This window comes from Sapajus apella, unplaced genomic scaffold, assembly GCF_009761245.1.
Source record: "Sapajus apella isolate SASKATOON/1434 unplaced genomic scaffold, GSC_monkey_1.0 scaffold81, whole genome shotgun sequence".
NCBI classification, from domain to species: domain Eukaryota; kingdom Metazoa; phylum Chordata; class Mammalia; order Primates; family Cebidae; genus Sapajus; species Sapajus apella.
In genome coordinates, this window is record NW_022437021.1 from 1,280,106 (window position 1) to 1,294,663 (window position 14,558).

At 39.0% G+C, this 14,558-nt stretch overlaps 1 protein-coding gene across 6 annotated transcripts in view; it reads right to left on the bottom strand.

The window, feature by feature from the left end:
• Window positions 1–14,558, bottom strand: part of DYNC1I1 (dynein cytoplasmic 1 intermediate chain 1) — a 314,945-nt gene that overhangs the window by 68,182 nt on the left and 232,205 nt on the right. For 5 of the 6 annotated variants that reach the window (XM_032252893.1, XM_032252891.1, XM_032252892.1 and 2 more), the window contains one exon: window positions 3,447–3,593. The exons of the other annotated variant lie outside the window; for it this stretch is intronic. In XM_032252893.1, the coding sequence (XP_032108784.1) occupies window positions 3,447–3,593 (147 nt within the window). The remainder of the gene's footprint in view (window positions 1–3,446; window positions 3,594–14,558) is intronic. 6 annotated transcript variants of the gene reach the window in all.

The following is a 14,558-nucleotide window of genomic DNA, read 5'->3' on the forward strand; positions in this document are numbered from 1 at the left end:
CAGCAATCTGTGTTAGATTTCAGGCATTTCAGCCATCAGTGGCCAAACCACATTTACTCGATGCTTCTTTGTGCAAATAGCTGACAATGTAAGTCTTACCCTTGATGAGTTACTGTCCATAATACCTAGCCACAACTACAGTGAAACAACATTTAATATTGGAAAGTTGATATTGCATAAAGAATAGTTCCCAAACTATTATTATCATATAAACTGCTGGTCAGAAGGAGTGGAAATAATCATCTAACGTAGCTACTCATTTGCCTCGACCAAGAGGTGGTCCAAACTCTGCTTAGACACCTTTCTTAAAGGTCAGCCAGTTTTTGCAGTATTTTCTGGGGGAGTTTTTTCTTCCACTAATGGGGAAAAAGAAGTTCAAGGAGATACTTTCAGTGTAGTGCCCTCTGGGATCAAACTGATCAAGTCAAAACAGTACAGCTTTTTGAATATTTATAGATAGTTGTTCCCTATTTACTCCCCTCCCTGCCAAGTTTTTTCTTACACAGAATGTCACTAATTCCTTCATCTGCTCCTTGTGTACTTGGTTTTCAAAACCTTCCCTATCATGGCAAATCTCTTTTGAAAATGCTGTATTTTGTCTGAGTTCCTCTACCAGTGAGGTTCTAAGAATAAAACAGAACTGTCTACCTATATTCTGACCAGCAGAATATAGAAATCTGGGTAGCATTGAATTATCACTTCTCATCTGATAAAAAATATGCCTGCATCTAATGCATCCTAAGAGTACATCTGCTTTGTTGACAATTACATCACCTCTTTCCCCCATGCTGATGGACAGTCAACTAAGTCCCTATGTCTTTCACCCCATATTTTTACTGGAACTTCCAAATGAATCAGTCATAATAGATCTGCACAGTGCTAAGTACAGCAGAGATCTGAAGCTAAGTGTTATCCCAATCAGTTCTCTAGATATCATGGGGATCGACTGGTTGTGGGTCTGCAGGCTATGCTCTTTCCCAAGTATATGGTGTATATAGAGCCCAGGCAGTGTACTATCAAATTCAAACCCAGAGCTACACAGCATGCAAAACTCTATGTGGAAATCAAATGGGAGAATGGATGTAATGAATTTTCACCTGAAAACAGTATTGACAGTACAACTAAAGAATGGGGAGGCTGGGTTCAAATACTGTTATGAACCTGAAATCCATCTTGTTTTTCAGCAAGAGTCCAGTAGGGCTTTTTTGTTAACCACTGAGCATCTACACAAATCATTAAACACTAACAGATCAAGACTCAGAAAGGTCCAGCAGAGAAAGGAGCAAGTCTAGAAGAATGTGTAGAGCCAAATGCCCCAAGTAAGAGTGTGTGTGGCAGCACCTCCTAGGCTTTAATCAGCACTACCGGCCTGTGCTTCCACGAGTAATAAAACTCAGTTTAAAAGAAAAAAGAGGTGTAATGAAACCAAAACAGAAGCAGACACCGGGGCATGAAAACACACACACACACACACACACACACACACAACTCTACCATTAAGGAAGAAAAAAGCTACAGTACACCTCATTTTTCCAATATAGATGCCAGATTGTTTTTATTTATTTTAGAAATAAACTTACTGTGTGCCAGAAGGATTTTGTTTTAGTTATGATTTCCTGTTGTCCCAAATGCATATGTGTGGTGGGTGTGAAAGGAAATTAGTGAGTAATCTGTGGTGGGCCTCTTTTTCCTTTTTGATCCTGGTACTAATCAGCCACCCAATAGTGAAAGTTGAAAGACAGTCATAAAATTAACTGTTCGCTTTTAGCTATAGATTAGAAAAAACACAGCAAAAGAGAAAAGTGGACAAGCTTTTGTTTTATTTTCTTTCTTTCTTTCTTTTTTTTTTTTTTTAGAGGAAATCTCCCTCTGTTGCCCAGGCTGGAGTACAGTGGTACAATCTCGGCTCACTGCAACTTCCGCCTACCCATTTCAAGCAATTCTTCTGCCTCAGCCTCCCAGGAAGCTGGGATTATAGGCGTGTACCACCATGTCCAGCTACTTTTTGTATTTTCAGTAGAGACTGGGTTTCTCCTTGTTGGCCAGGCTGGTCTGAAACCCCTGGCCTCAAGTGATCCACCTGTCTTGGCCTCCCAAAATGCTGGCATTAGAGGCATGTGCCACCATACCTGGCCTATTTTATTTTCTAACAGAAATAACGCCAGTAAGTGTGATAACAATAGTATTTTAGTTGTGATGATCACACTCTAAGTTACTTGCAAAAGAAATTGTAATTCTTTGGAAGAGCTCCTGGGTTTGAATTCTTCCCAAAAGCTTACTGCTAAATGTTCTAACATTTAAAATCACCATTTTAGAAATTTCAGAAGGTATGTTCAGAAATACACCAGCCATCCGAACAGGGCCAAGACATGGTTTCACACTACTTCAGTTAACACCTGCATCAAGCCCACCTTCTCCTGGGCCACAATTTTCTGTTATTAGTTTGGGGAAATGGGGTAGGCAAGAGCAATTTCCTGAGTTTCCCAAGAACTAGTTTCACCTGCATGTGTCTTTGGCCCCAGTCAATCAGAATTAAGGCTGAATTGGTATTTGTCATTTCCCATTGGTAATCTTACAAGAGTGGGAGAATTTTCCTCCTCATGGACTTAGCTAAGCAGTTGGCAGTCCTTTCTCATGCCAGCGTGCTTTTGAGGCCAGGATACGAAACAAATGAGGCAAGAGCATTAAGGAAATTGAAAACAAGAGTAGAGCTGTATCGTTGGGCATAATTTGGGTATTTCAGAGAAAGAACATCAGTTACCCTGAGTGTCAAGGTAGCAAGGATTGATGGAGACGTGCCTGTCTTCTCATTCCTCTGAACAATTGCTATACACACCTGCCATTCTCTTAAAGGAAATGACAGAGTAGTTGTCTTATGAACACTATACTGAACCTCTTCTACTAAATTATGGGTAATGGTTTTGAGATGTTGACTTTTAACCCCAGGGATTATACTGTCACTTTAGACTTTATGTTGAGACTTATACCACACATTCCAGACTTTAAAGTCAAAGTACTCTCTCAAATCACAAATGGAAAAGGCCTGTTGGCAAAGTCCCACATATCATCCCTAGACATAAAATGCTTACTCTTCAGGATCTATTTGAAAATACATGTTTCCATCTTACAATGTAAATGTACTGGGTTTCTTTGGGAAAACAATTCCACAGATGCCTCTTCCAAGGTTTCTCTTTACTGGTGGCCTTTGGGAGAGCCAAGGAGATCCTCCCTACATGCTAGCACATGTAGATTATTAAGAGATATCCCTAAAGCCAGTGCTTCCTTCATCTACTTTTCACTCCACTTTTAGTAGGTCAGGATTCAATCATAATACAGTAGATCCTTCCAACTTGGCATTACTGGCAACATCCATACTTTTCTAAGTAGAGCTATTTTCTCTTTCAGGGCCTGGTGGCTCACAGGGATGTGGCAAAAGTTTACATTACCGTGTGTGCAGCAGCTGACAAGGGCGTCCGCTGCACCGGAGTCCTTCGATGACTGCGATTGTCCCAGAGGACAATCTGGCCCGAGTAAGTCCCACCAACCACCAAGTTAGGATGGAAACGGGCAAAGCAGACCGACATCACAGAGGACTGTCAGGGAAAAGGAGAGAGAGAGAGAGAGGGAGAGAGAAATAGAGAGAGAGAGAGAGATGCACTGTGAAATGGTTGTAGAAGGCTTGTTTCTTCCTGAAAATAGTTCAACACGCAAACTCAATATATCCTGGAAAACAAAAAGCAATTTAAAGCTGGGACTGTAAAACTGCATAGTTACTAAGAAATTTTGTACATAGGCACAGGAATTTCTTTGGAGAGGCTGACCAATGATTACTCCTTAAAATCTGAAATTTGAAGTCTTGTCCATGTTATCAAATAGGCATAAAACCTATCTTAAGTACATCATGGTTTTGTGGTCTCTAAAGCTTGATTTATGAACATTACCCATTTATCACAAATAATTGCAACATAACTAGTACTAATTCTCCACTGAAGCCTTTACGAAGAAATTCCTTACTTTGAGAGCATGGCTACATCAAATTATACTATTTGCAGTGTTGGTAAAGGCAGAGTAATTCTAGCCTCAAGGACTTTAAGATGAGGTCTTCCAGTGTGGTGATTCCTCAAGGATCTAGAGTCAGAAATACTATTTCACCCAGCAATCCCATTACTGGGTATATACCCGAAGGATTATAAATCATTCTATTATAAAGACACATGCACATGTATGTTCATTGTGGCACAGTTTACAATAGCAAAGATTTAGAACCAACCCAAATACCCATCAATGATAAAGAAAATGTGGCACATATACACGATGGAATACTATGTAGCTATAAAAAAGGATGAGTTCATGTCCTTTGCAGGGACATGGGTGAATCTGGAAACCATCATTCTCAGCAAACTGACACAATAACAGAAAACCAAATACCGCTTGTTCTCACTCATAAGCGGGTGTTGAACAATGAGAACACATGGACACAGAGAGGGGAGCATCACACACTGGGGTCTGTTTGAGGGTGGGGGGCTAGGGAAGGGATAGAGGTGGGTATGGAGGTTGAGGAGGGATAACATTGGGAGGGATAATGCCTGATGTACGGGGGGATGGAGGCAGCAAACCATCATGGCCTGTGTGTACCTACGCAACAATCCTGCAAGTTCTGCACATGTGCCCCAGAACTTAAAGTATAATAAAAATAATAAAAAGATGAGGTTTTCTTTTTGTTTTTGACTTAATGTAGATTTCTAGGAAGTATACGAACCTCAGACTGATCCAACTGGCTCCTCCTAAAATTCGCTCACCTCCCACGGGCATTCTTCCTGATCTTAATGCTGCCCACTTTAGAAAACTCTTAAAGCTATTATTTGCCTATTTTAGCAAACAGCCAGAAATGGATTTCAGTCCAGCTCTGCCATGGTCTGTCATAGTCTGTCACAAATGTGGTTTTTGAAGCTCCACAAAAGACTGGACACTACACTTTGTAGGAAATTACTTAGCTGATAGAACCGTAATGCACTTAAAATCAGACAAGTTACTATTCTGCATCTGATAAGTCCATTTTGATTCCTACAGTTCTTTCCATATTTGCATTTATAAGCTGAAGTAATTGTTTTTAGTGAATACATTTCATGCCTTAATTAAATTAAATGAAGTCATGGAGAACTTAGCATGTGTAAGGAAGGTATTGTACTAGGAATGGTAGGAGTAAAAGGGTCATTGCCCTCAGCAAACTTGTGCTCTGGGAAAGGGAACTAAAAAACATGCACACAGATGAACAGATGGGCTACCAGTCCATACAGTGCCTTTGTGGAAAACAGAAAAAGGTGTCCTCTGCAGACACACAGTCATGTTGGCAAGTACATGCCTTGGCAAATGGAGAGTAAGATGGATTTTCATCCCCACGTGTCCCTTTGGCACAACTTGCACACCTAACTAGCAGCCTTGAATGTGACACATGCCATGACTAAATTGTAGGAGCATGTGGTGTGTATGTGTGTCTCTGTGTGTGAGGCGGATAGATGAAAGGGGAAGATTTGTTTTAGTTAGGGCAGTGGAGAGGAGGCTGGCAATGGTGAGATGGTTAGAAAGACCTCATTGAAGAGAATGAATCACACCTTGAAGTATATATGAAACATTCAGAGAGTGGAGAGAAGAAAAAGGCATTCCTGAAGGATAGGATAATGGGGGAAAAGGACTGGAGTCAGCAAAATGGGACAGGTGATCAGCCTATAGTCTTTTTTGGCTGGGAAGGGGTTTGCATGGAAGAATCAAATAGTAGGAAGTGTGGCAGAGATCGCCTGGGCTAGACAGGAGAAAGCCTTGAATGGCATTATTTGGATTTTTTTTCTGTGAACAATGGTGAGAAATCACAACTTTCAGGCAAATGAGTAAGAGGATCCAAGGTTATAACTGATATGCTAGCAAAGTAGTAACAAAAAACCCCAAAACAAAAATCTATGACGTCTTTTTGACTAGTAAACTAAACATCTATTCACACACACACACACACACACACACACACACACACACACACACAGAAACCAAACCCAGATCTCCTATCAGACTAAGGGTTCCTAGTCAGAAACAGCCTCAGATACTCTGAGGGAGAATAAAGAATGTAAACTATTTTTCAATGTCATGTTTCCCCACTTTGAATGATTTTCTGTTCCAATTCCTTGAACGTGATTCAATGGAGAACATGCTCATGCCCCAATCTGGTTTTCATAAAGTTCAAGAACAACTTTCAATAATGATACTGAATTAAAGAAAAAGAAAATAATGCTGGTCAGCTTCTTGTTTTACACATCCCACATAAATGATTCTTAGCTTTCAATTGATGAAATTCTTATGTTGCTGGAGCTATGTTGGAAACTTTTTTTTAAAGCTTCAGAAAGATTTAAAATTATCCAGGTGGTATCAACAATTGAATTTACCAAAGCTTGAATCAGTATGGATAAAAGAATGTCATTCATTTTAAAAATGCAGAATTCAACCACTTGATTGCTTCTGTGTTTCAGCTGAATCCTAGCAAACATACCTCCCAATCTTGTACCGTTTGTTGAGACTAAACCAGAGGAAAATCAACAGTGGAGGTATTTCTACAAAGCTGAAACACATAGTTGGCAATCAACTAGAACCCAACCCCATAGGATGATAAATCCAATACCTACTTGTTCATTCATTAATTTGTTCATTCTTCCTTCATTCATCATCCAACACAGCACCAACTAAGGACTACTAAACCATTTCAAAAACGTTAAATGTCACAAGAGCTCCCCCATCTCAAATTCAGAATTCTATTTAAATTTGATAAAAAGTCAAGTGAATGCTAAAAAAGAGTAACACCACCTTGCAGTGCCAGAGTTCTGCCTCCAGAGTCTACTTTGTTTTGCTGCAAACCTATTTTTATAATATATCCATGAGGAAAAGGAGACTTTTTTTTTCATTTTCTATTTGGAAGATAAGGTATAGTTATGTTAATCAGTTTCACTTATACCTTAAGCTCAACACATTGATTATAATATATGTTATATTTATTACATGACATATATGTTTAAATATATACAGATATATTTACATATCTATTCTATGTTCAACACAGATCTCCAGGGTACACCACACTATCCACTATTATTCATGTAAAAACACTAAGGCAGTAAGATCTCAGTTACCTAGATGTAAACTTGAGAATTCAGTCATTTCGCAAGATGTCTTTACATACCCTGATGTTTGATGTAACGGTGGCCAACATTTGGATGACTGACTTAATTATTTTTCATTTGCCTTGTTATTCTGTAAGAATATATGTTTATAGATATTTTTATAGTCTTAACTACAGTTTGGAGAATGAGAGCTCATCTTCTAATTTGGAAAGTCTACATCAACAATCCTTACAGTAAAAGGTTTGGGAAACCTTGTTGGGGGTGGGGTAGTGTTAGGCTATTATAAACTTCCCTCCAACTTCACAAGGAAACCCAAAGTGAGATTAAAAACTCAACTCAGAAGACAGGCAGGATGGGTCAGGAGGAAAGTGGTGCTGGATCTGAGCTCACTTTTCAGCCAAGGCGAAGGACTCTCTGATCAAGCATTGGAGACCATCCCCGCATGTGCTTGGTCCCATGGCTTCTGAACATGTTCTTTTCTATGCCATGTTTGTGTGCAACAATGATCTGTGACACTAAACAGAAAATTAAAAACCAGGGACTGAATTCACATCATTGACAATGGCAGAGAGGCTGCCCTAGACTCTCTGGTTTTGAGTAACTGCTGAACACAAAGGAATATATTTTAAAAAAGGAAATATGAATGCTTCCAAAATCTTGCCACGAACATGACTGAAATTTGGACACGATGACCAGATGAACAAAGCCCTCAGCTTGTTTTGTGTGAATGTCACAAAACAGGGTCACTGGTCTAAAATTCAAATAAACTAGTGGAAAGGTGTGTTTGTCTCACAATTACACTCAAGTTTACCTTCTTGAGTAAAAGGTTTTGGGAAACCTTTTACTGTTGCAACCCCCTGCTGTTCACACAGCCACCTATGTGGTCACTGCTGTTGTGCTGATTGTCATAGAATTTACTGACTGTCAGTCAAAAGAGCAAATGATGATATCATCCTGCCAATTATCTCTATTTGGTTAAAAATAAAAAAGCACTTCAGAAAGATTGGTTGACACTACTAAAAAGTGTGGGGGATTTTTTGTCCTTCATTCTTAACAGTTTATTTTTCTGGAGATAAAATCTTAAAAAACATTATTAATAACACCATTGTTATTTTAAAAATTTCATTACTTCCTTATGCAGTTGAAATTTTATATTAACTTATTTAGTGTTATAATAAAGCATTATTAAACTAAGACTAATAAAACGTAGACAAACAAAATTAACTGGAAACAAGCAGTTTCCTTGCTTTGTTATTCTATGAGAATATATATTATGTGTATTGATATTTTTATAGTCTTAACTCATTACCTATTTTATTTTATTCCTTAAAATATTAATGACTTAGAATTACTTTGAAAAATAACGTATGGCCTTTAAAAAATTCAAATCAAGTCGGGCACAGAGGCTAACAGCTGTAATCTCAGCACCTTGGAGGTCAAGGCGGGAGGATTGCTTGAGCCTAGGAGTTCTAGACCAGCATGGGCAACATGGCAAAACCCATCGCTACAAAATATTTTAAAAAGAAAAACAAATCAGGTCATTTATGCAAGTAGAAAATAATTATAAAGTTGCTGAGGATTTTTCAATAATGTTAACTAATCAAAGTAAGCTTTCCTGATGCTACAGTTGAACTCTATTTTCACAAGCTTTTGATTTTATCGATGTGGCCATGTTGTTGGTCAAATCAGGGGCTCACAAATATCAGCTCATATGTAACAAGCTTGATGGAAAACTGGTAAGACTGACTGTCAATATTCCAACACATATAACACAAAGACAGTGTTACATTAGGAACCACTATTTCCAAGAGGGCAAGTATTGCATTTTGATTATTTGCCCAATATGTTTTTCCCCAAGTTAGGACAAGCAAAGTTTTCAGACTATATTTTGAAGACCAAGCCATCTCTACTGACAATTTCCAGTGTTTTCAGCAGCATGCCTTGGCCAGAGGCTCCTGAGAAAATGGTTTTTTAATCCTGAGTAGATGGCCCAGTTACTGGCCGTCCCTGCAAAGACAGACCACTTCCTTATCCATATAGCCACATGTTCATTTGCACATGAGCTGACCCATTAAACAGAGTTCCACCTCTTCATCATCAATTTAAAGAGAAGTCAGTTTATTTTACAAAATTCACAGGGAATTCCACAGAGACGAGGGTGAGATTCTGCTTGGAATGTCTCCCTTCACTCACCGTACACCATCACTGCATTCAATTCAAGTTAGCCCAGACCCGTCTTTAAGTGGCTGTGGAAGCTGTTTTCTATTTTGTAGAGCTAATGCAGGCCAGTTTAGAGATGGTACTTCCCCTTAACCACAGACCCAGTTGCCCAGGGTGAACAACCTTTGGTCATTCCAGGCTGGGACGCTCACGCCCTAGGCTCCCATTTGATCTGGTTGCCTGTGACCTTCTGTGCGTGGCACTCTGCCCACTCCCCAGCCATCATGCCTGGGTGGGAGGAATAGGGGTCCTGCTCTCAAAAGCATCTCCTATTTCAAGTACCCGCTCTTCTTGGGAGAGGATGGTCCTCAGGGAGAGACTGGTCATATTGTTGCCATATGCCGTTTAATGGTGGCTGACATTTTATTTGCCTAAAAACAAATGCTTCACTGTCAGAGGGCTTTGAGGCAGCCAGATCAGACGTCTCTGACTACTAGTGAACTAGTGTGTATTTCTGCAAGTATCTAAGAAACCCACAAAGACATTTCTTTTGTTAATGGAAATGTTTAGTTGGAGGAGACTGCTGTTGAAAACCTCTCCTATAGGCAATCATGCAGCACCAGCCATTTGGAAACATGGAAGGTGTAAGCTGGTCAAGACGACATGAGTCATGGGTCAGGAACTTAACTCCAATTGAGAGGAAGGGAAAGGGTCCTTTTTTCTTTATATTATTATTATTATTGAGACAAGGTCTTACTCTGTCACCTAGGCTGGAATGCAATGGCACAGTCACAGCTCACTGTAGCTTCAGCATCTGGGCTCAAGGGATCCTCCTGCCTCAGCCTCCTGAGTAGCTGGGATTACAGGCACATGCAACTACACCGAGCTAATTTTTAAATTTTTTGTAGAGATGGGGTTCTGCTATGTTGCCATGGCTGGTTTCAAACTCCTGGGCTTAAGCAATCCTCCTGCCTCCACCTCCCAAAGTGCTCGGATTACAGGTATGAGCCAACATATCCAGCCTCTTTTTTCTTCTAAAACTCTCCCTTCCTCTCTCTAAGTCTCTGTCCTGGTGCACAGGCTATTCTTCTAAATTCTAAGAGGAGTAAGCTTCTACCAAAAGTAATCACCCCATTAATGTGGGGATGGCCAGGAGCAACGACTGACTTTGCTACCTGCTCCTTCTTGACATGGTTTGTATTAAGAAATAAAAAGCAGCTAATTCTAAAATTTGATTTCCCATAGATCAGAAATCCATTATCCTGATGACCTTTCTTAGAATTCCTTGGAATTTTCATGGCTTTCAATATTTAGACCCTATCATGTGCCTTGCCCTGGGTTTTATGCTGAGAATACAAAGGTAGTGTGCAAACCACAATGGCATACCATTTCACATCCACTAGGCTGGCTATAATTTTTTTAAAATGGAAATAAGTGTTGGTGACAAGGTGGAGAGATTGGAACACTCATTACAATGCTTGTGGGAATGTACAATTGTGCAGCCACTCTGGAGAACAGTCTGGCAGTTCTCCAAAAAGTTAAACATAGAATTATCATATGTCCCAGCGATTCCACTCCTAGGTATATACCCAAGATAATTGAAAAAATATGTCTGCACAAACACTTGCACACTAATGTTCATAGCAGCATTATTCATAATAGTTAAAAAGTGGAAACAATTCAAATGTCCCTCAACTGAGGAATGAATAAATGAAATGTGGTAAATCCATACAATGGAATGTTTGGCAACAGAAAGAATAAAACACTGATGTATGCTAGGGCATAGATGAACCTTGAAATCATTATGCTAACTGAAACAACTCATAAAAGGCCACTTATTGTATGATTCCATTACATAGAATGCCCAAAATAGGCAAATCAGTAGAGTCAGAAAGCTGAGTTGTGGTTGCTTAGGGCTAGGTTTGGAGGGAATGAGGAATGACTACTAAGTGTGGGGTTCTTTACGTGATGATAAAAATGTTCTGGAATTAGACAATGCTAATTGAAGAATTTTGTGAATATACTAAAAACACACAAAATTGTATGTTTTAAGAGGGTAAATTTGTGGTATGTAAAATGCATCTTAATTGTTGCAAGTGTGCAGACATGTTCTGACCTCATGAAATTTACCAACCTTATTTCTTATCTTTAAGACAACTGGGTCTGGACTGCTTGGATGACTCTTTCCTCAAACAATTACTTATCCCTCTTTCCTTCTTCCTGAGCATCATCTTCAGTTTCTACTCCCTGAGAAGTAGGGAGGTAGAAAGGGAGGATTGGCAGACTCAGAGTCCCAAGAACTGAGTTTCTGCTCTGATACCCTACTAGTTGTGTGAATCCTTCAGGCCTTAAATTGTTTGTTTGCATATTTGGAGGACACACTTATAAATTATTTACTGTGGTGAAATACCCATAAAATTTGTTACCATCCTAACCATTTTCAAGTGTACAGTTCAGTGACATTAAACACATTCACACTGCTGTGTAACCATCACCATCATCCATCTCCAGAACCTTTTTATCTTCTCCAGTTGAAACTTGGTACCCACGAAACACTAACTCCTCATTCCTCCTCCATCCCCCATCACTCTTCAGCAGTCTCTGGTAACCACAATTCTACTTTGTCTCTACAAATCTGACTACTCGAGGTTCCTCATATAAGTATTATCATGTATTTATCCTTAAATAGTATTTATCCTTTTGTGATTGGCTTATTTCACTTAGCACAATGTCCTCATGGTTTATCGATCCTGTAGCATGTGTCAAAATTTATTTCCTTTTTTAGGCTGAATAATATTTCATTGTATGCATATATCACATCTGGTTTTATTCATTAATTCATCAATAGACACTTTCTTGGCTATTGTGAATAATGCTGCTAAGGACCTGGGTGCACAAATATCTCTTTGAGATCCTGGTTTCAATTATTTTGGGTACATACCCATAAGTGAAAATGCTAGATCATAATGTAGTTCTATCTTTGATTTTTGTTAAATCATCACACTGTTTTCTGTAGCAGTGATATGGTTTGGCTGTGTCTCCACTCAAATCTCATCTTGAATTCCCACATGTTGTGGGAAGGACCCAGTGAGAGATAACTGGATCATGGAGGCAGGTCTTTCCCATGGTGTTCTCGTGGTGATGGGTGGGTCTCACAAGATCTGATGATATCATAAGGGGGAGTTTCCCTGCATGAGATTTTGTTTTGTTTTGCCTGCTGCCATCCATGACTTGCTCCTTCTTGCCTTCCATCATGATTGTGAGGCTTCCCCAGCCACGTGGAACTGTAAGTCCATATTAAACCTCTTTCTTTTGTAAATTGCCCAGTCTCAAGTATGTCTTTATCAGCAGTGCGAAAATAGACCAGTACAAGCAGCCACACCATTTTACCTTCCATCCACAATACATAAGGGTTTCAATTTCTCCATGTCCCTCACCAACACTTGCTATTTTCTGTTTTCTGTATTTCTTTTCCTTCTTTTTAGTATTAGCCATCCTAATGGGTATGAGGCATCTAAGCCTTAATTTTTTGTTCTTAATAGAAGCATGATAGTTCTTACCCTACTTATGGAACAGGCATTTTCTTTGCCTCTTTCCCATGGGGCTGTTGGAATATTTGAATTGGGTAATGTAGTTTAAAGACAAATAAACAATATATTCCCATATAGAATTAGAAATTACTACCTCCTGATTTGAAGAAACATTTCCAAAGACTATAAGTGGTCCAGAGGACTCCTCTTGCTCAACAAATATTTCTCCAATAATTTCAGTAGTTAATTCTTCGTCCTCTCCTGATGATCAAGGTTGTCCCGATGATCTAGTAATACGTTATGACATCACTTGTTATGTGGTTGAACTATTTTAAGTCTTTATTCTTGACAGTTCTTTCACACCTTGAATTAGAGCTGGACTTTATTGATCTGTGATGCAATTTTACATCTGATTATTTCGTATGCATCATTTACAGGTACGCTTCAGACTATTTTTTAAATCAGTATTACTCCAAATTCGCCTGTACCTTAGCATCAACTGGGGGGCTTTAAAAAGTCTCAAATGCTCAGCCACATCCTATACCAATTGAATCAGAATTCCTTGGGGTGGGACTCAGGCATCAGTATTTTGCAGTCAAGTGTGAAAAGGACTGTTTTAAATTAATGGTTCTCAAGCTTATCTGAATTTTAAAAAAGCACTTGGAGAATTCATTAAAAACATAGATTAGTTACCAGAGGCTGGGATAGGAGGACTGGGGGATGTTAGGCAAAGGACACAAAATAAGTTCAAGGTATCTACTGTCCATCATGGTGACTATAGTTAATAACAATATGTTATATATTTAAAAACTGCAGAGAGTAAACTTTATGTGTTCTCACTACAAAAAATGATTTGTATGTTAAATAGCTTGACTTAGTACTTCCACAGTATATACATATCAAACAAAACATCATGTTGTATACTATAGATATGTACAATTTTTGCTTGTTAATTAAAACAAACAAAGAAACAAAAACACAAATCCCTGGGACCCCATTGGGATCTACTTAATCAGAATTTCCAAGGTAGAGGTCTAGTGATCTGTGTATTTAACAAACATCAAGGTGCTTCATGGAGAAAAATGGAAAACACAGTTCTAAAACAATTAATTCATGAAATATAGCCCAATGTCATTGTGGGATAAGTTTCCTTCTGCAGCAGTGTAGGCCTGGATATTTCTCTTATGGAATCATGGGTTATTTTCACAACCAGCCCAACTGAGAAGCATATGATATGTTCCTCTGCTAGAATACCATTGCTTAGTTTCCTTCGTTATTTGCTAGTTTTTACATCTCTCCTTGTTTCTCCTCCCCACTGAAATAATTAGGTTCTTAGAAAATGATAAATAAAAATGATGTGAAGGTTTAGGTCCCAACTTCTCTTCAGCATCACTCTCCATGTAGACACTAGGAGTTTTCTTGTTTATTGTTAGGAAGGCTAATGAACATTATCACTGTCACCCCGGCTACATGGCTATTTACTTGTGGTCAGCATTCCAAAATTTTTGAGCACTTACTAAGTAAGTGTCAAACATATACTACACATTGCTGTATCAGTCCTACTAGGTGGGTAATTTTGCCTACATTTTTTCAGATCAGGAAACCCAGGCTCAGAGAAGTAAGCCACCGGCTTAGGATCGAATTCACAGTAAGCGGCAAAGTCCAGAGTTGAACTACAGCTTGGCACCGATACACTGTGAAGACTTTC